Source organism: Myxocyprinus asiaticus, chromosome 21 (genome assembly GCF_019703515.2).
Source record: "Myxocyprinus asiaticus isolate MX2 ecotype Aquarium Trade chromosome 21, UBuf_Myxa_2, whole genome shotgun sequence".
Taxonomy (NCBI): domain Eukaryota; kingdom Metazoa; phylum Chordata; class Actinopteri; order Cypriniformes; family Catostomidae; genus Myxocyprinus; species Myxocyprinus asiaticus.
In genome coordinates, this window is record NC_059364.1 from 10,511,981 (window position 1) to 10,527,311 (window position 15,331).

Genomic DNA, 15,331 nt, shown 5'->3' on the forward strand with positions numbered 1-15,331 from the left:
CCTGAAAAAGGGGAACGAAATGCTGCACTTGATTAAGTGCTTATGGGAACGTCTTTAGAAGTGACCAGCTGTGAATATGTGTGCAACACATCAATGAAATTGACTAGAACCTTTATAGCCTCTGTTGGTGACATCAATGCGCCAGTACCAGGGGCTATAAATAGATGTGCCACAGGTGCATCATCAGGTATATTTGTCTGAAGAGCAGTCCTGGGACATCCTCAGTGCGGCAATGAAGTGCAGCATCTCGTTCCGCTTTTTCAGGGAACAAGGGTTACGGTCAAGTAACCCGAGATGTTCCCTGTCAAAAGCTACACTTAATGCTGCGCTTGATTAAGCGCTTATGGGAACGAGAATAGCCACACCGCCGCACTGTGGGTGTCTGGACCCCTTACGGTTGTGTAGTGTGTGCTCACAAGAATGCAAAATGTCTCAGACATGAGCTTGTGACGTTGACTCAAGGACGTGAGAGCCTGGAGTGGCATGAACATCCAAACTATAAAATCTTATGAATGTGTGCGGAGAGGACCAGCCTGCCGCATTACAAACATGCTGCAGAGGGGCACCCCCTGCCAAAGCTTTAGAAGAAGCGACCCCCCTGGTATAATGAGCCCTGATGCCTACTGGCAAAGCTTAACCGCATGCCTCATAGGCAAGGACAATAGCATCCCTCACTCAATGTGACATTGTCTGTTTTGTGGCGGCCGCCCACGTTACGGCCCACATGACAAACAAATAGTTGCCCTGACTTACGCCACCAGCTAGTATGGTGGACGTAGGCCTGAAGAGCACAGACTGGACACAGTCTGTGAAGTCTCTCCTGATCTGGCATTGTGAACGGCGGAGGACAGAGGGCCTCAAGACTAACCGGATGTACGGTCGAGAAAGGAACCTTAGGCAGGTAGTCAGGATGAGGATGCAATATTGCTTTTGCCATTCCTGGGGCAAAGTCTAAGCAGGATGGCAAGACAGACAGAGCCTGCAAATCCCCAATTCTTTTTAAAGAAGTGATAGCCATAAGAAAAACCATCTTTAGAGTCAGGAGCTTGTCAGACACTGGCTCTAGAGGTTCAAAGGGGGTCTCAACCAGACCCTCAAAGACTTTAGCTAAGTCCCATGAAGGGATCCTGGTTCTAACGGGAGGCCTCAGTCGCATGGCCCCACGAATGAAGCGAGCAAGCAAAGGATGTTTCCCCAGTGGCACCCCATCAATCAAGGCGTGGCAAGCCGACAGAACGGCCACATAAACCCTGAGAGTGGCGGGGCATGTGCCTACTGATAATGTCTCCTGCAGGAAGTCCAGAACTGAAGCAATCTGGCAGTTAACTGGATCTGCATTATGTGCAGTGCACCACCTTTCAAAGACACCCCATTTATTGGCATAACTTTTTCTAGTGGAAGGAGCCCTAGCACTCAGAATGTCTCAATAACTTTAGGTGAAAGCCCAGTGTCCCTCAGTTGGTACCCTTCAGGGGCCAAACATGAAGGTGCCACAGCTCGGGCAAGGGACGAAATATTGAGACAGAAGTTCCCTCCTCTCCGGTATGCTTCCTCGTCGATTGTACTACCCGCACTCAGGCCCTTGAACAGATCAGCCTGGTATGCCTGTAACACCGCCATGGTGTGTAGCGCAGCACCAGCCTGACCTGCTGCCTGATAAGCTTTTCCCACAAGCGTTGAGGCGGTTCTACACGGTTTTGTGGGGAGAGTTGGTCTTTTTAATGATGATGTTGAACCAGGAGAGAGATAGCCCGCGAGAATCTCTTCTACCTGTGGCATCATCATATACCCACGTGCCTTAGCACCCACGATAGTCGAATATGTCAACGTCGAAGGCACAAAGATACGGGAAGTATAAGGTTTCCCCCATGAACGAGTTAACTCGTCATGGAGATCTTCAAAGAAGGGGAGAGACTGATTTTGTGTTTCCATCTCCTGGCCACCAGACAGAAATCTGTCTTCTAGTTTCGATCATTTGGGAGTCTCTTGTTCGCGTGGCCAGTCTAGCTGTAATCTGGCCACCGCACGAGTAACCACCTCGAGTAATTCCTCAACCGCTTTGTTATCACGTGAGGAACGTTCAGAGGTAGGCAACTCGAAGTCCGCAGACCCAAGAGATTCATCGTCCCCTTCATGAAACGAAGAGGCGCCGGGGCGCGCTTCGAGATCACGCGAGGGACAAACTGGGTCTGGAGAGATAGCGAGCGATAGGGATGGACCCGTCTCTCGCTCCTCAGCCAGATCCATACGCGAGCCCCACGATGGAATGTTGGGTGCTGGCTTTTGGAAGTAAGCGAGACGAGCACGCAGTTTCTTCACACTGAACAGCTCACAATGCTCACACTCGCCTCGCTCCAATGCAAGAGCAGCGTGTTCTTCCCCCAAACAAACAAAACAAAACTGGTGTGTGTCCGATTCAGCCATAGAATGTAAGCATGGTAACACACACCGTTTGCTTTGTTGATCGCTCATTTTTTTTCTTTTTTTTTCTTCTTCCTTTTGTCTTTTCCACACTTGAATGACAGAGAAAGAGAAAGTTTCCTGCACACTGCCTGACAAATCTAACTCCTATCAGAAGAAAAATAGAGAGCTTGAGAAGCTGTAGAAGCACAAACACAACACAGAGTGGTCTGAAGACAAAAGACCTGATGATGCAACAGTGGCACATCTATTTATAGCCCCTGGTACTAGCGCATTCTGATGATGTCACCAACAGAGGCCATAAAGGTTCTAGTCAATTTCATTGACGTGTTGCACATATATTCACAGCTGGTCACTTCTAAAGACGTTCCCATAAGCGCTTAATCAAGCGCAGCATTAAGTGTAGCTTTTGACAGGGAACACACATGCACATTAGCTAGACCAGCTTGAAAAACAAGTGTTTTTTTAGCATGATCTGAGCTAAAGGAGCACAATTTATAATATCATTTTTGTCAGATCAAACTGCTGATTCAAATATGTTCTTTGATCATAATCTTGACCAACTGTTTTGGAGGTTTCTGTCTTTCCCCATTCAAGAAGATAAGAGCTATACTTTTATGCTGCTTTTATCTATAGAAAATAGCTGCCCGGGAGCATTCCAAAGAGGGCTGCTGAGAGGACTGACTTGCCTTGAAAGAACTTTGATTTTCATTTGGATGGATAGATGAATATATACCTTACTAATCCCATATAGTCAACACTTTTGATTGATTTTAATTTGGATGAGGATGGATGGATACTTTCCTAATGCAATTTAGCAATCAAATGTTGACTATATTGAATTAATAAATTGACTATATTGAATCCATTTACCCACCTACCCACCCACCCATCCTCCATGCATCCATCCATACATGCTGATTAAAATCTATCAAAATTGTTGACTGCATGGGATTAATAAAGTATCCACTCACCCACCCATCCATCATCCATCCATCCATCCATCCATGCTGTAAATGTGAAAGTTCTTAATTTCCACATCATGCCTAAACTACCAGCTGCAGCACAGCACAAATGCTTCCTCCAGCTTTGACAGAGTTGTTGTTTTGTTTCATCTAAATGGATCCAAATAAGGATTTAATTGGACTAATATTTGTTTAGATTCTCAGTCTTACAGCTCTAAATGCTGAACACTGGCACACTGTGTGAAACAGATTTGTACGTCACAGTCAAGATTAAGCGGCTCTCCACATTCTGAGCTGCTTAGTGAAGAGTTTGATGCTGCTATTTATTAATACTCTGCATCCCCACTAGCCAAACCAGCAATGATGTGTGTGTGTGTGTGTGGGATGAACACACACGTTGAACAGTGAACACATCTATGCTGAACCCACATGACTGTATGCCAACCAGGGCAGCGTTGAGTGCTGAGAGAACTTGGCAGAACATTAAACGAGAACATGTTCTGTGTATGCTTTGGCTTAGGGGAGAGTGCACTATGATACACAAGTGTGGGCTGTTGCTTTTCTGTCTTCTAATAAAACCATAAATTTACAGTGGGTGTAATACAGAGGTTTGTGCCCTTTTTGTTTACCTACACTGACACATACACAGACTGTTTGAAATTGAATACTATCTTACTAATTACTGGAATCTGCATAGTACACAGTGTATGCTGCCTCCAAAGTTTTTTTAACAGTAAGTGAAACAGTAGGCAATATTCTATGCTAACCATTTTAAACAGAATTATGCTACATTATTGTCACATGACAACATAACAGTCAGATATGTCAGTCAGTTATCATCTTGGAAATAAACATGGTTATTTACCTTTGTGTAAAAATGTTTTAACTTTTGGCAGTCTGTTCAAATAATGATTCAAGAAAGAGATGTTAAACATCATGGTTGATTTTACTTCCAGTTCATTTGTCATATTGCAAATGGAAGGTAGAGCCAAGAGCATTTCGTAGTGGAATACAGTATTCCATGTAGTAAGCTCTGTTGTATCCAGACCATTTCGGCAAATGTAGTATAGATACTATATACTGCAGGAATAGTAAGAGAAGTTAGCTAGTATGCTATTCCGAACAAAGCCACACACACATACACTCTAACTCAGTCCCACACACACTTGCAGCACAAGTAGCAGTTCTCAAACTCTATTCGGACTAATTACACAAATGCGTATCAACTGAAGTTGTCAGCTGACGGTGTGTAATGTAAACTGCCAGTGCCGTTGCCATGGCATGCATGCCTGTGCTTTCTATGTCCTGTAGCACAGGAAGCTGGCAGCACAGAGCTTTGCACACCATTCCAAGCACTGATGAATATTTCAGTGTGCCGCTATCAGGAAGGAGAGAGAGTCTTTTTTTTCCACTGGTGCTCCTCTCCTTCCTGTTTGATCTCCTGTAGTGTCACATGGTCCCAAAGTCCTCTAGTTTTTCCCATCATGCTGTGCCAGTCACTTCCATCCATGATGGATAAAAGCAGCACTTCACATTTCTATTCATGCCTTTTCTCCAAGTGCAATCCAGTCACAATGCAATATTATTTAAATCAACCTGATGCCACCCTCCAACACAAACAGACATGTAAACAAACACTAGGTGGGTTTCCATCCAACAACTGTTCTGCACATTTTGAAACTGCGCATAAGAAATCCTGAATGGAAACACTTGATATGCGAATAAACTTTCTAAATTCGCTTAAAATTTTATGCACTAGGAGGAGGATTTTCTAGAGTTTCGCATTAGTTAAAATGCGCATTAAGGTGATGGAAACGGTTTACTCGCAAAACGATGATGTGTTTTGACCATTCGTGCATGTGTTATGAGTGTGCGATAGCTTGATGTGACTAGCCAACCAAAAGGTCTGACCTTGGCACACAATTCTTTGAACATAGCGCTTGTCATTCGGAATTTTTTAACCCACAGCTGGTCAATAAAGTGGGTCCTCACAATCCAACAGGACAATTTTGAGAGCGGGCGCTCCCAGGTATGCGGACAATGGCGGTATGTGGGCATCGCAGTTATTTCAGCCCACATTATATCAGATATTACACTTATTACTCATTACGTAGTGGATGGAAATGTACAACAATTCATATTTTGATCAGTATGGATCAGTATGTAAGTCAAATTTTTAGAAATGCGCTTAAAAATGCAAGACATTTTGATGGAAACCCAGCAACTCATTCACGCATTCATGTGCGCACATGAATATGCACATACCAGTAGGGTCTGTATGTATCTGTACATAAAGTGTAGTTCTAGCACACATACATTTTTTCATATACACTAATATGTAGGATTATTCAAATGAATCAATTCTTAGTAGACAAGGACTAATATATATCAGCCAGGACTATTAATCGGCCAATATTTGAGATTATTTTTGAGATACCTGTACCTTGGTTGAAAAGAACTTGATTGTACATTTCCTGATTTCAAATGTTTTTGAGTGCATTTTGTGTAGGGTAAAATGTGTGCATTACATGTCTGCATTTAACTATACAGTATATTTATATATACACAAACACACACACACACACACACACACACCCACACACACACACACACACACACACACACACACACACACACACACACACACACACACACACACACATAAATGGGTGAAACATGTTTAATTCTTTTAAACTCTTTTAAAATTAAATTATGCAATACAAAAGTACAGTAAAGCAAATTATATTAGTTTGATATAATTTCATATGGATTTCATTTATAAATAAATTTGCCATAAAAAGGTCTTCCACCATCATACTAATGAGGTCACATAGCATACACAATCATACACACACCCTCTCTCTCATCTTCCATCTCATAATTAACATGGGCTCTTAAGCAACTGGTTGCCAGATCATTTCTATTGTTACAGTATTTTGATTTCTTTTATTACTATATGCTTGAGTTATAACAGTTATTGACTTTCAGACATTATTAACTAACTTCATCAGTCAGATAGCAGGAGGGCTGACTCATTCCTCCCCTCCACAAAGAAATCTATAAGGGCTTTTCGGTTTGCTTATGTGAACATTGATTCAGTCCCTTGTCTCAAATTTCCTGAATATATTATGAGATATTGTCTTTGTTTAATCAGTGGGGAGGGCAGGTAACAGTAATGTGATCTCTTCCATTAACTCAAAAGCTAAGGCCTGTTTCACACTGCACACATAATCACATATTTATTTAAACAGCCATATTAACAGGCTTTAGCATTAACACTGCGAGCATTAGCAGCGCAGCGCAACAGAGGAAAGGCATAGCAGAAGCACAGATGCAAGTGCATGAAACCTATTCATCTACATATTATGCAACGATAAGTTTTAAACCTATCGCACATGTGAAATAAGTGTATTTTCTGGCTACGAGAAGCGATAAGTCTGATGTCTTCTTTGCTATTGCCAAATTTCAAGCGCCTGAACTTTTTATTTTTTCCTCCCCTTTTCTCCCCAATTTGGAATGCCCAATTCCCAGTGCACTCTAAGTCCTCATGGTGATGTAGTGACTCGTCTCAATCCGGGTGGTGGAGGACAAATCTCAGTTGCCTCCACGTCTGAGACCGTCAATCCACGCATCTTATCATGTGGCTTGTTGAGCACGTTACCGCGGAGACGTAGCGCATGTGGAGGCCCACACTATTCTCTGTGGCATCCACGCACAACTCACCACGTGCCCCACCGAGAGCGAGAACCACACATTATAGCGACCACGGGAAGTTTACCCCATGTGACTCTACCCTCCCTAGCAACCGGGCCAATTTGGTTGCTTAGGAGACCTGGCTGGAGTCACTTAGCATACCCTGGATTCGAACTCGCGACTCCAGGGGTGGTAGTCAGCGTCAATACTCGCTGAGCTACCCAGGCCCAGAGTAATTTTAACCCACCAGACCATTAGGCGACATTTCACATACAGAGATAGACATATCACACATAAAACATAAAACCATAAGAAAAAAAACAAGACTCACGTGTGCTCCCTGAATGATAATAATGCATGCTGTTGATATGTCACATTTTGGCAAAAACAAGTTTGGAAATTTTTGACGAGAAAAAAAGGCATTAACGCAAAAAATGTTGTATCACATGACAGAATTTACATCACATCTGTCCTCACAATAAACAGCATAGCGGAGAGGTACACTTGGACTGATGAGGAGACTAGAGTTTTCCTCAAATGCATTAAAGACAATGACATTACCTTTATTATTGGTTGATTAGCTTGTAAGATTCCTGCAGCATTCGCTTTAACAGTGCATTTTGTCTGTGCTGGTCTGTGTTCCACTTCACTTTTAACATCCACTCGCTAACTCCCTTAAGCACTTCCCCTCTGGGGAAACCCTGCTGCCATTTTGGAAGTCCGTTCCACTTCGTTAAGTGAGCGAAGGAAGTTTCTGTTGACAGACCCTCAACCCCTCGATTTTGACTGAGGGAGCGAGCCTACACTGATGTACGCTTCAAGCAGCCCATATCCCACAATGCAACTCGATTGTGACGTGACAGCAGATTGCACTTCATAAACTCCACCCCCACACAACTCTAATGTATGATGGAAGTGAAGTTAGGTCAATTAAGCAGTTTAGAAAAGTTATATTGAGATTTAACAACATAATACTTGAAGCTACCATAAACTGTTTATCACACAGTTATAGCCTATGTGTTCATTGTTATATTTTCATTTTTGTAAAGTTGATTAATCCTTTCCAACAATTAATTCTAATAAAAAAATAAAACAATTAAATATATATACATACTGTGTACATATATATATATATACACACACACACACACACGCACACACACACACACATTTGTATTTGCTTATTTATATATCATTGAACATAAGCTTACCACTGGCCTACAGTCCACAGCAATCCATTTTGCAGTCTGTCCGAGGTCGACTTGATATAAGGGCTTTTCTAAGTACACATGCATTTGGTTGCGTCGCTTCATAAACATAAACAGAACAAGCGTTTTTAGGATGCTGTGTCAAGTTAAACGTTGTTTGAAACATAGAAAATACACGTCTCAAGACTACTGAATTCAGAGCTGCGCTCCATCCAGCTGTTTAAATGCAAGAACGCATCCGTTCTCATCTTGTGCTGTCTGCTGTCAGTAAAGTGTTGTTTCACATTAAATAGACATTAAACGCCAGAAAAAAAAGCTGTTCTATAAATAGTTGTTGATTTATGCATACTAATGATAGGAGGCCATAACACTGAAATAAGGGAGAGAAGCAGTTGTTAAAACTGTTCCACCCTGTCACAAGTTCAAAATATCCCATCATTAATTTGGATTAATTTAGCTTGAGACAGCATAATGCAATGTATTTGCATTTAAATATATATATATATTGTTTGTCAGATAGGATGTTTAAGATGTACTTTCAATATGGAACATACATTAGTTTTATAGAATGATTTATTCATGATACAGTGAACAATTTTTGACTTATTGCTAGCGGAACCATTCCAAACAGGGGGGATAAAATGTAGCACCATCCAGATGTCTGTGGTATGGTGCATCACTCAATCTATCACTGAACTGAAAACTTTCAACAGTACCATGATGGCACTCCAGCCAACACGATGCACAAGATAATAAATATTCATTCATTCTGTTGAATGCGCTTAATGCGGTGCTAACAGTCCCTGCGGCAGACCCAAGTACTCTCACCGATCAGAGTGGCATGCATTTTTAATACTTTTTATCACATTCAAGGGAGCTGAGAAAGCAACTGCATGGCATTCAGGACCATTAACCACTCGAGGAGCTGAGATAACATTTGTGCTAACAGGTGTTAGCACGCCTCTAGTGAAATAGCTAAACAGTTTAGGTAATTCAAACAAGCGGAACACGCAACTGCAATTTGTTGAAGGCATTCAAATCTCACACAAAGCTTTTACGTCGTGAGCACTGCAACAACCTCGCAATATATTCCTTTGGCCAGTGGTGCTGAAAAAATAGTCTGGCAAAAAATAAAAAACCTGTAATTATTACTCACCCTCATGTTGTTCTAAATCCTTATAACTTTCTTTCTTCTGTAGAACATAAACAAGATATTCTTAAGAATTTTCAAGCAGGTCTTTTCCATGTAAAGGCCAGTGACTCAATTGTTACCAAAACCCTAAACCAAACCATGATTTTAATAGGAAAATAACTTCGGCATCAGTCATTTTTATTGCATAAATAAATATGGAATGAATAAAAAAAATATGTTCACAGATGTTTCCTTTATTAAAATAAAGTGTTAAACATGAGACTACTAAAATTTGATGCCTGTACTGTATTGATTAGTAATTCTGTCGATTGTTTGGCCTCTATGGCAATAAAAGTCATACCTTTTCGTGAGAGCGATTTCTAAGTTGTAAGATATCTTACGATTTTGCCTTGTCGTACAAATTATTCCAAGTTGTAATGAGGCCATGTTAAAGCACCATAAAAGTAGTCCATACAATAAAAGTAGACCAGATCACAGAATTAATAAGTTTAGTTTGAGAACAAAATGAATCGTTCTGTCAATTTGTTAACAAGATAAAGCGGTCCATTGAAAATTATCGGCTCACTAAAAATGATTCTTTAACAAATCAAACTGATTTTTGAGTTAACAGCTTACTGGAGGGGAAGATTATCAAATAATATCCTAAATTATTATATATAAATGTTGTTCTGTTTCTCACACAAAAGCATTTATGACTACTGTATATCGCTGGTGCCCTATATTCAGTCTCTTAATATAGCGCACCAGTAATATAGACTATTTTCATGGTGCTTTTTGGTGGTTTTTGTTGAGCTATGAACTGTTGTTGTATGGAAAAAAAACAAACACAATTTCGTATTGCAAAGAAAAAATAACAGAACACTGTGTGGAACAACATGAGAATGAGTAAATAATTACAGAATTTTCATTTTTGGGTTAACCATTCCTTTAGGAAATTAAAGATAAAATAAATAATGAAACAGTATAATTTTCCTAATAAGTTCACTCATGTTTGCAACTGAACCGTAAATCACCCTTGAGATTACTTCTTGCTGGGGTCGGCCACACGTGCTGGCAGTCTATGGTTGACCCTTACACTTATATTTTGTTATGCTATTAGCATCCCCCCCACCACTCCCCAGAGACCGGGCCCACACAGAGCTCTCCAATCTTTCTCTCTCTCCAGCTGTTGCCAGGTCATTCTTGACGTCTTGCCTTGCTGACGGGTCGGTCAACTAAACACACACTCATGATCACAACATGGATCCAGCCCACACAAGCAGCGGCCTGCTACCGTTTACTCACCCTTTTGCCCTCTTTCCCTGGCATTCCTGGCTGACCGGGCAACCCAACGTCTCCCTGGGGGATAATGGGTAAAGATTCAGGATTCAAGTTCTGAGAAAGCACTTCAGGCATAAAGCAGGCTTGTCTGGATTTTTTCCACCTGTCCACGCTCATTATTAACTCAAAAAACTATCAGTCCCAGAAACAACATTTACAGTATGTGAATATGAGCATATAGCAGCTGCCTCTGTCTGGACTTCTTTACATCATGCTGTTTAGTAAAGTGCTGAGAGATGTTCAGATGGCATGTTCCCAGCACATTCACTGTTTCATTACGGAGAGGCCCAAAAAATTATTTTAATTTATGGAAATGAAGTTCAAGTGCATACCTTTTCTCCTGAAATACCTGGGAGACCCTGGACAATAAATACAAAAAATAAATAAATAAATAAAATCATATCATATCATATCATATCATAGTATATTATATTGTATGTAAGGGATAATCCCTCTTTGTGGAGCGGAAGGGTTTTGTACCACCCTGAAGGGGTTTATTTTGTGCTAATAACTGGTGAAATGTACATTATCCTACTTATTACTTAGCTACTTACCAAATAAATATTGATTTGAGTTGAAATGACATTATTACGTGAGAAGAAAGAGACCACAGAGTCTCCAGAAATAGCTGAATTCAACCTCTGGTTTGCGTGAGAGTTTTGTAAGGTGTTTATATTGTGACAATGACCAACTTACTGATCATTATCCTGCTTATTACACAACAACTCAAGAACAAGAAATCGCAGAGTTATTCAAGAAGTAGGAAAGATGACTCGCAATACACGGATGACTGGTATAAACATCACTTTATCACAGGATGTGCAGACATTATTGAGAAATATCAGGCTGCTGGATTGACCGATCAGAACTGAACATTCCAGAGACTTGTGTAATAATATATTATATTATATAAGATTTTAAATAAGTTAATTTCATTTAAAATTAAATCAGTTCCTCAACTGTTTCAGCTTCAGGATCAAGATTTTCACATAGGACAACAAGTGGCGACCCAACACAATTCCAGCTTGTATTTAATGCAGTCTAGGTCTTATTATTTTGCCCTGTGTAGTATATTTCATGTTTGTTCAAAGGTATAAGACAATTAAAGGATTCTGATTTTTTTTTTCTAGCAGTTTAATTAAGCACTTGCCACTTTGATGTTTATGCAAAGTTCTTCAAAAACAACAACCTTCCACTTCTACTGGCCGAAGGAATGTAAAGCAATGTAAATTGAAACACTCTGAATTATCCCACGATTTATAGCATTAGTCTGTTGACATTTTCCATTTAGAGTCTAGGTGAATATCATTAGAGTTCTGCTTTGCAAGCACTGCAATTTTGTTTTTAAAGAAAACATTGAAAAAAATGGCACAATTACTTGCTGTAATTTAATTCCAATATTTTAAAGCAGTTATCCCACAAAAAGAGTGGAATACAGACAATACAGTCTGTGATTTACTGTGTTAAACTTTAGAACACTAAGTCTAAAGCAAAAATAGAAATTTGTGTTTTTACCTGGTCCCCTTTTTGTCCTTGATTTTCAACCTAGGAGAAGGCAGAAAATAAATTATCAAATGTGTTGAATCACACAAGAGATATGGCATTAACATCAGGTGTTAATAAAGTCACAAGTCAACAAAGGTCAGGACATCTTTTCAAGGCCCAGTGAAAGGAATGACCACATGATCCTTGACATATACATGATATCATTTTCTTCCCATCTCTCACCCACTCAGCCTTTCAGATCCTGAGTAAAACAGTGTGGTGCCCTATGTCAGTTGGCATCCTCAATACTGACACATCTTAGAAACAGCTGCAAAAATAACCATTCACTTCTTGTGCTCACTATGTGAAAGTCAGAGAACAAGAGTTTTAAATGATCCTAAAAATGTCAGAATTTTATGGGGGAGAGATGGCCTGTGATGTTACAGACTGTAAATAAGAGTGACAGATGTCTCAAATGCCAACATCCACAATAGCACATAATAATATCCAGGAACAAAGATTAAAACAAGCACTCAAAATGACACTTACTGTACAGTATGTGCTATTTGTTTGCAAACAGTAACTAGTAACCTAAAGGTGTAGTGTAGTTTTTAAAAGAAAGACTTTAGAAATGGAATTAAGTATAAAATTCAGAATTAAAGAGATTTTTCAACCAAAAAAAAAGAAAATGATCAAAGTTATGTGCTCGCTCTCATGTCATTCCAAACCTATATGATTTTCTTTTGTGAAACATAAAATCAGATCTTGGGCAGATTCACTTTCGTTGAATGGAAAAAAAGATGCAATGAAAATGAATGGAGACTGAGACTATCAGAGTGCCTAACATCTTCTTTTGTGTTCCACTAAAGAAAGAAAGTCATACAGGTTTGGCATAACACTGAGGGTGTGTAAATGACAGAATTTTCATTTTTGCACAAACTATCCCTTTAAGAACAACCGCAATAGCTTGTTAAAATGCTTTTTGTCCCGCACACTATTTACAGATTGACTGCAGGAGAGAGTGGCATTACGGCGAGTGTGTTGTCGGCTCTCGCTTTTGAATCCCTGGCATCCCCGCTTGTCCTCATAAATGTAAAATTAGCATGAGTACATAACTGTTATACCCTGATATAGTTCCGGTGGGGTTAGTTTACTGTTTAGGTGACATAAAGGGGCAGATTTGTAGTACTGTATCATCACACACAAGAACATACTTCATGCTCTGATGTCTGTAGAGACATGGCAGACGTGCCCCACATGATGTGCAAAATAATTAGATCTCTACCAGCAGAACCTGTCTAACCTCCATAGTCTGTCCACGTTGCTATATTACCCACCCCTACTGAGATTTCATATGTTGGATTTCATTGATTCTCCTTTGCCTTGTGATTGGTTTTATTGTCAGGATTTAAGGAAAAAGTTCACCAAAAAAATGTACTCACTTTCTTCTGTGGAAAACAAAACAAGTTTTTTATAGCAGTATGTCCGAGCTGCTCTATTTAATACAATGAAACTGAATTGTGACCATAAGATTTTCAAAGGCAATATTTTCAGTGAATAATGACTTAAATTTCGGTCTGTAAATGTAGATTATATCGTATGGCTTCAGAACACTTGGAAATAGTACATATTGACTACTTTTATGATGCTTCTTTGTCCTTTTGGATCATGACAGCGCTGGTCCCCTTCCATTTTAATTGTATAAAAGAGCTGTCTTAAAGCTGAAGTATGCAACTTTTTCAGTGTTACAATACTTTCTTCTATCTCAGCTTAATACGCAGAGACAACTATAAGTAAGCCAGCTATGGGTTAATTTTCTTGGAAACTCTCTCTATGGCGCAATAAAAATTCCTGTGTTTGTTCTGAGTGACTCGCTTAGACCCACCCCAACAATGTTACTCAACCAATTGAGTTGGGGGCAGGACTATCTGACTGGTTGAACAACTGCAGATGAGAGGCGTATTCAGAAAGCTGTACTGAAAAGATTATTTATTTTTGCAATTCTGCAGAAATTACATACTAAAAACCAGGTAATAATCAATAGGTTTATTTTCACTCAGCTTTGCCCTCTGATCACCAGCCTCTTTTATTGTATACAGATTGTAACGCAACACTCTGTCTGAGCATCTTTTCCCACATCTGTGCCAGCAAGAAGTAGTTTCAACATCCTGTAATTCCAAACCTCTAGCAAAGACTCTCCATAAATCTGATCTTAGTGCTTAGGATGTGCCATAATACAGATTGTGTGACGCTTCTAATGGGTCTCGATTAAATAGTGTGAAAACTGTGACTGTCATGCAGAGCTCTGAGATGGCATGCAGTGTTGTAGTGTGGAGCAAGATACTCACCGCTAGATTTCCTGGACCTGGCGGGCCTGGTTCCCCCTGCAAGACAGAGGCGATCAAATTCAGAGGAGATATTAAAGTAGGAATGAAAAGAGGTCATCAAAACCGCTGCATTTCATTTACAAAATACAAAGAATATGAAAATATAGGCACATAATGAACTAAAGAACTTTAATTTTTTATCATATTTGTTAGTTTTATTATAGAACTTAAGTTTCAGTGAATAAAAATAATAATAATTTTAGTCTGTTCTTCACGCAGAGCTAATGTATAGTTTCAGAAGACTTGTAATATAGCACAGAGGCCATATGGACTAACTTTATGGTGCTTTTTTGTCATTTTTGGAGCTTGTCGGCAACTGTTATGATTCCATTATGTTATTGTTCTGTTATGATCCAAGAAGATTGGAACAGTAGTGTAAGAGTTCAACACTGTTATGGAAAAACAAAAACAAATCACTAAATCAGTAATCACTTTTTTTTTACCAAATAAAGTCACGTAATTTGGTAGGTAAGGCCGTTATTAGCCATTTTGTTTTCGCAGACTTTCCATCCCGTAACATTCAACCCCAAAACATTTTAAATATATGTTTCAAACAAACATATTGTGAAAGAGAAATATCAGGGGTTTTTATATTTTTGTTACCAGAATTTCCCCCGTTATCTACTCAAACTTACTCTAACAGGGTTGAAGAAACGTAACGTTTTACGGTTAGGTTTAGCATTAGCAACAATAAATAAA

The 15,331-nt window shown here is 39.7% G+C and overlaps 1 protein-coding gene across 6 annotated transcripts in view; it reads right to left on the minus strand.

Moving 5' to 3' along the window:
- The window catches only part of LOC127412422 (collagen alpha-1(XIX) chain-like), a 210,820-nt gene that overhangs the window by 142,868 nt on the left and 52,621 nt on the right, over positions 1 to 15,331 (minus strand). For all 6 annotated transcript variants that reach the window (XM_051648762.1, XM_051648761.1, XM_051648760.1 and 3 more), the window contains 4 exons: positions 14,594 to 14,629; positions 12,276 to 12,305; positions 11,093 to 11,119; positions 10,725 to 10,778 (listed from right to left, as the gene is read on the minus strand). In XM_051648762.1, the coding sequence (XP_051504722.1) occupies positions 10,725 to 10,778; positions 11,093 to 11,119; positions 12,276 to 12,305; positions 14,594 to 14,629 (147 nt within the window). The remainder of the gene's footprint in view (positions 1 to 10,724; positions 10,779 to 11,092; positions 11,120 to 12,275; positions 12,306 to 14,593; positions 14,630 to 15,331) is intronic.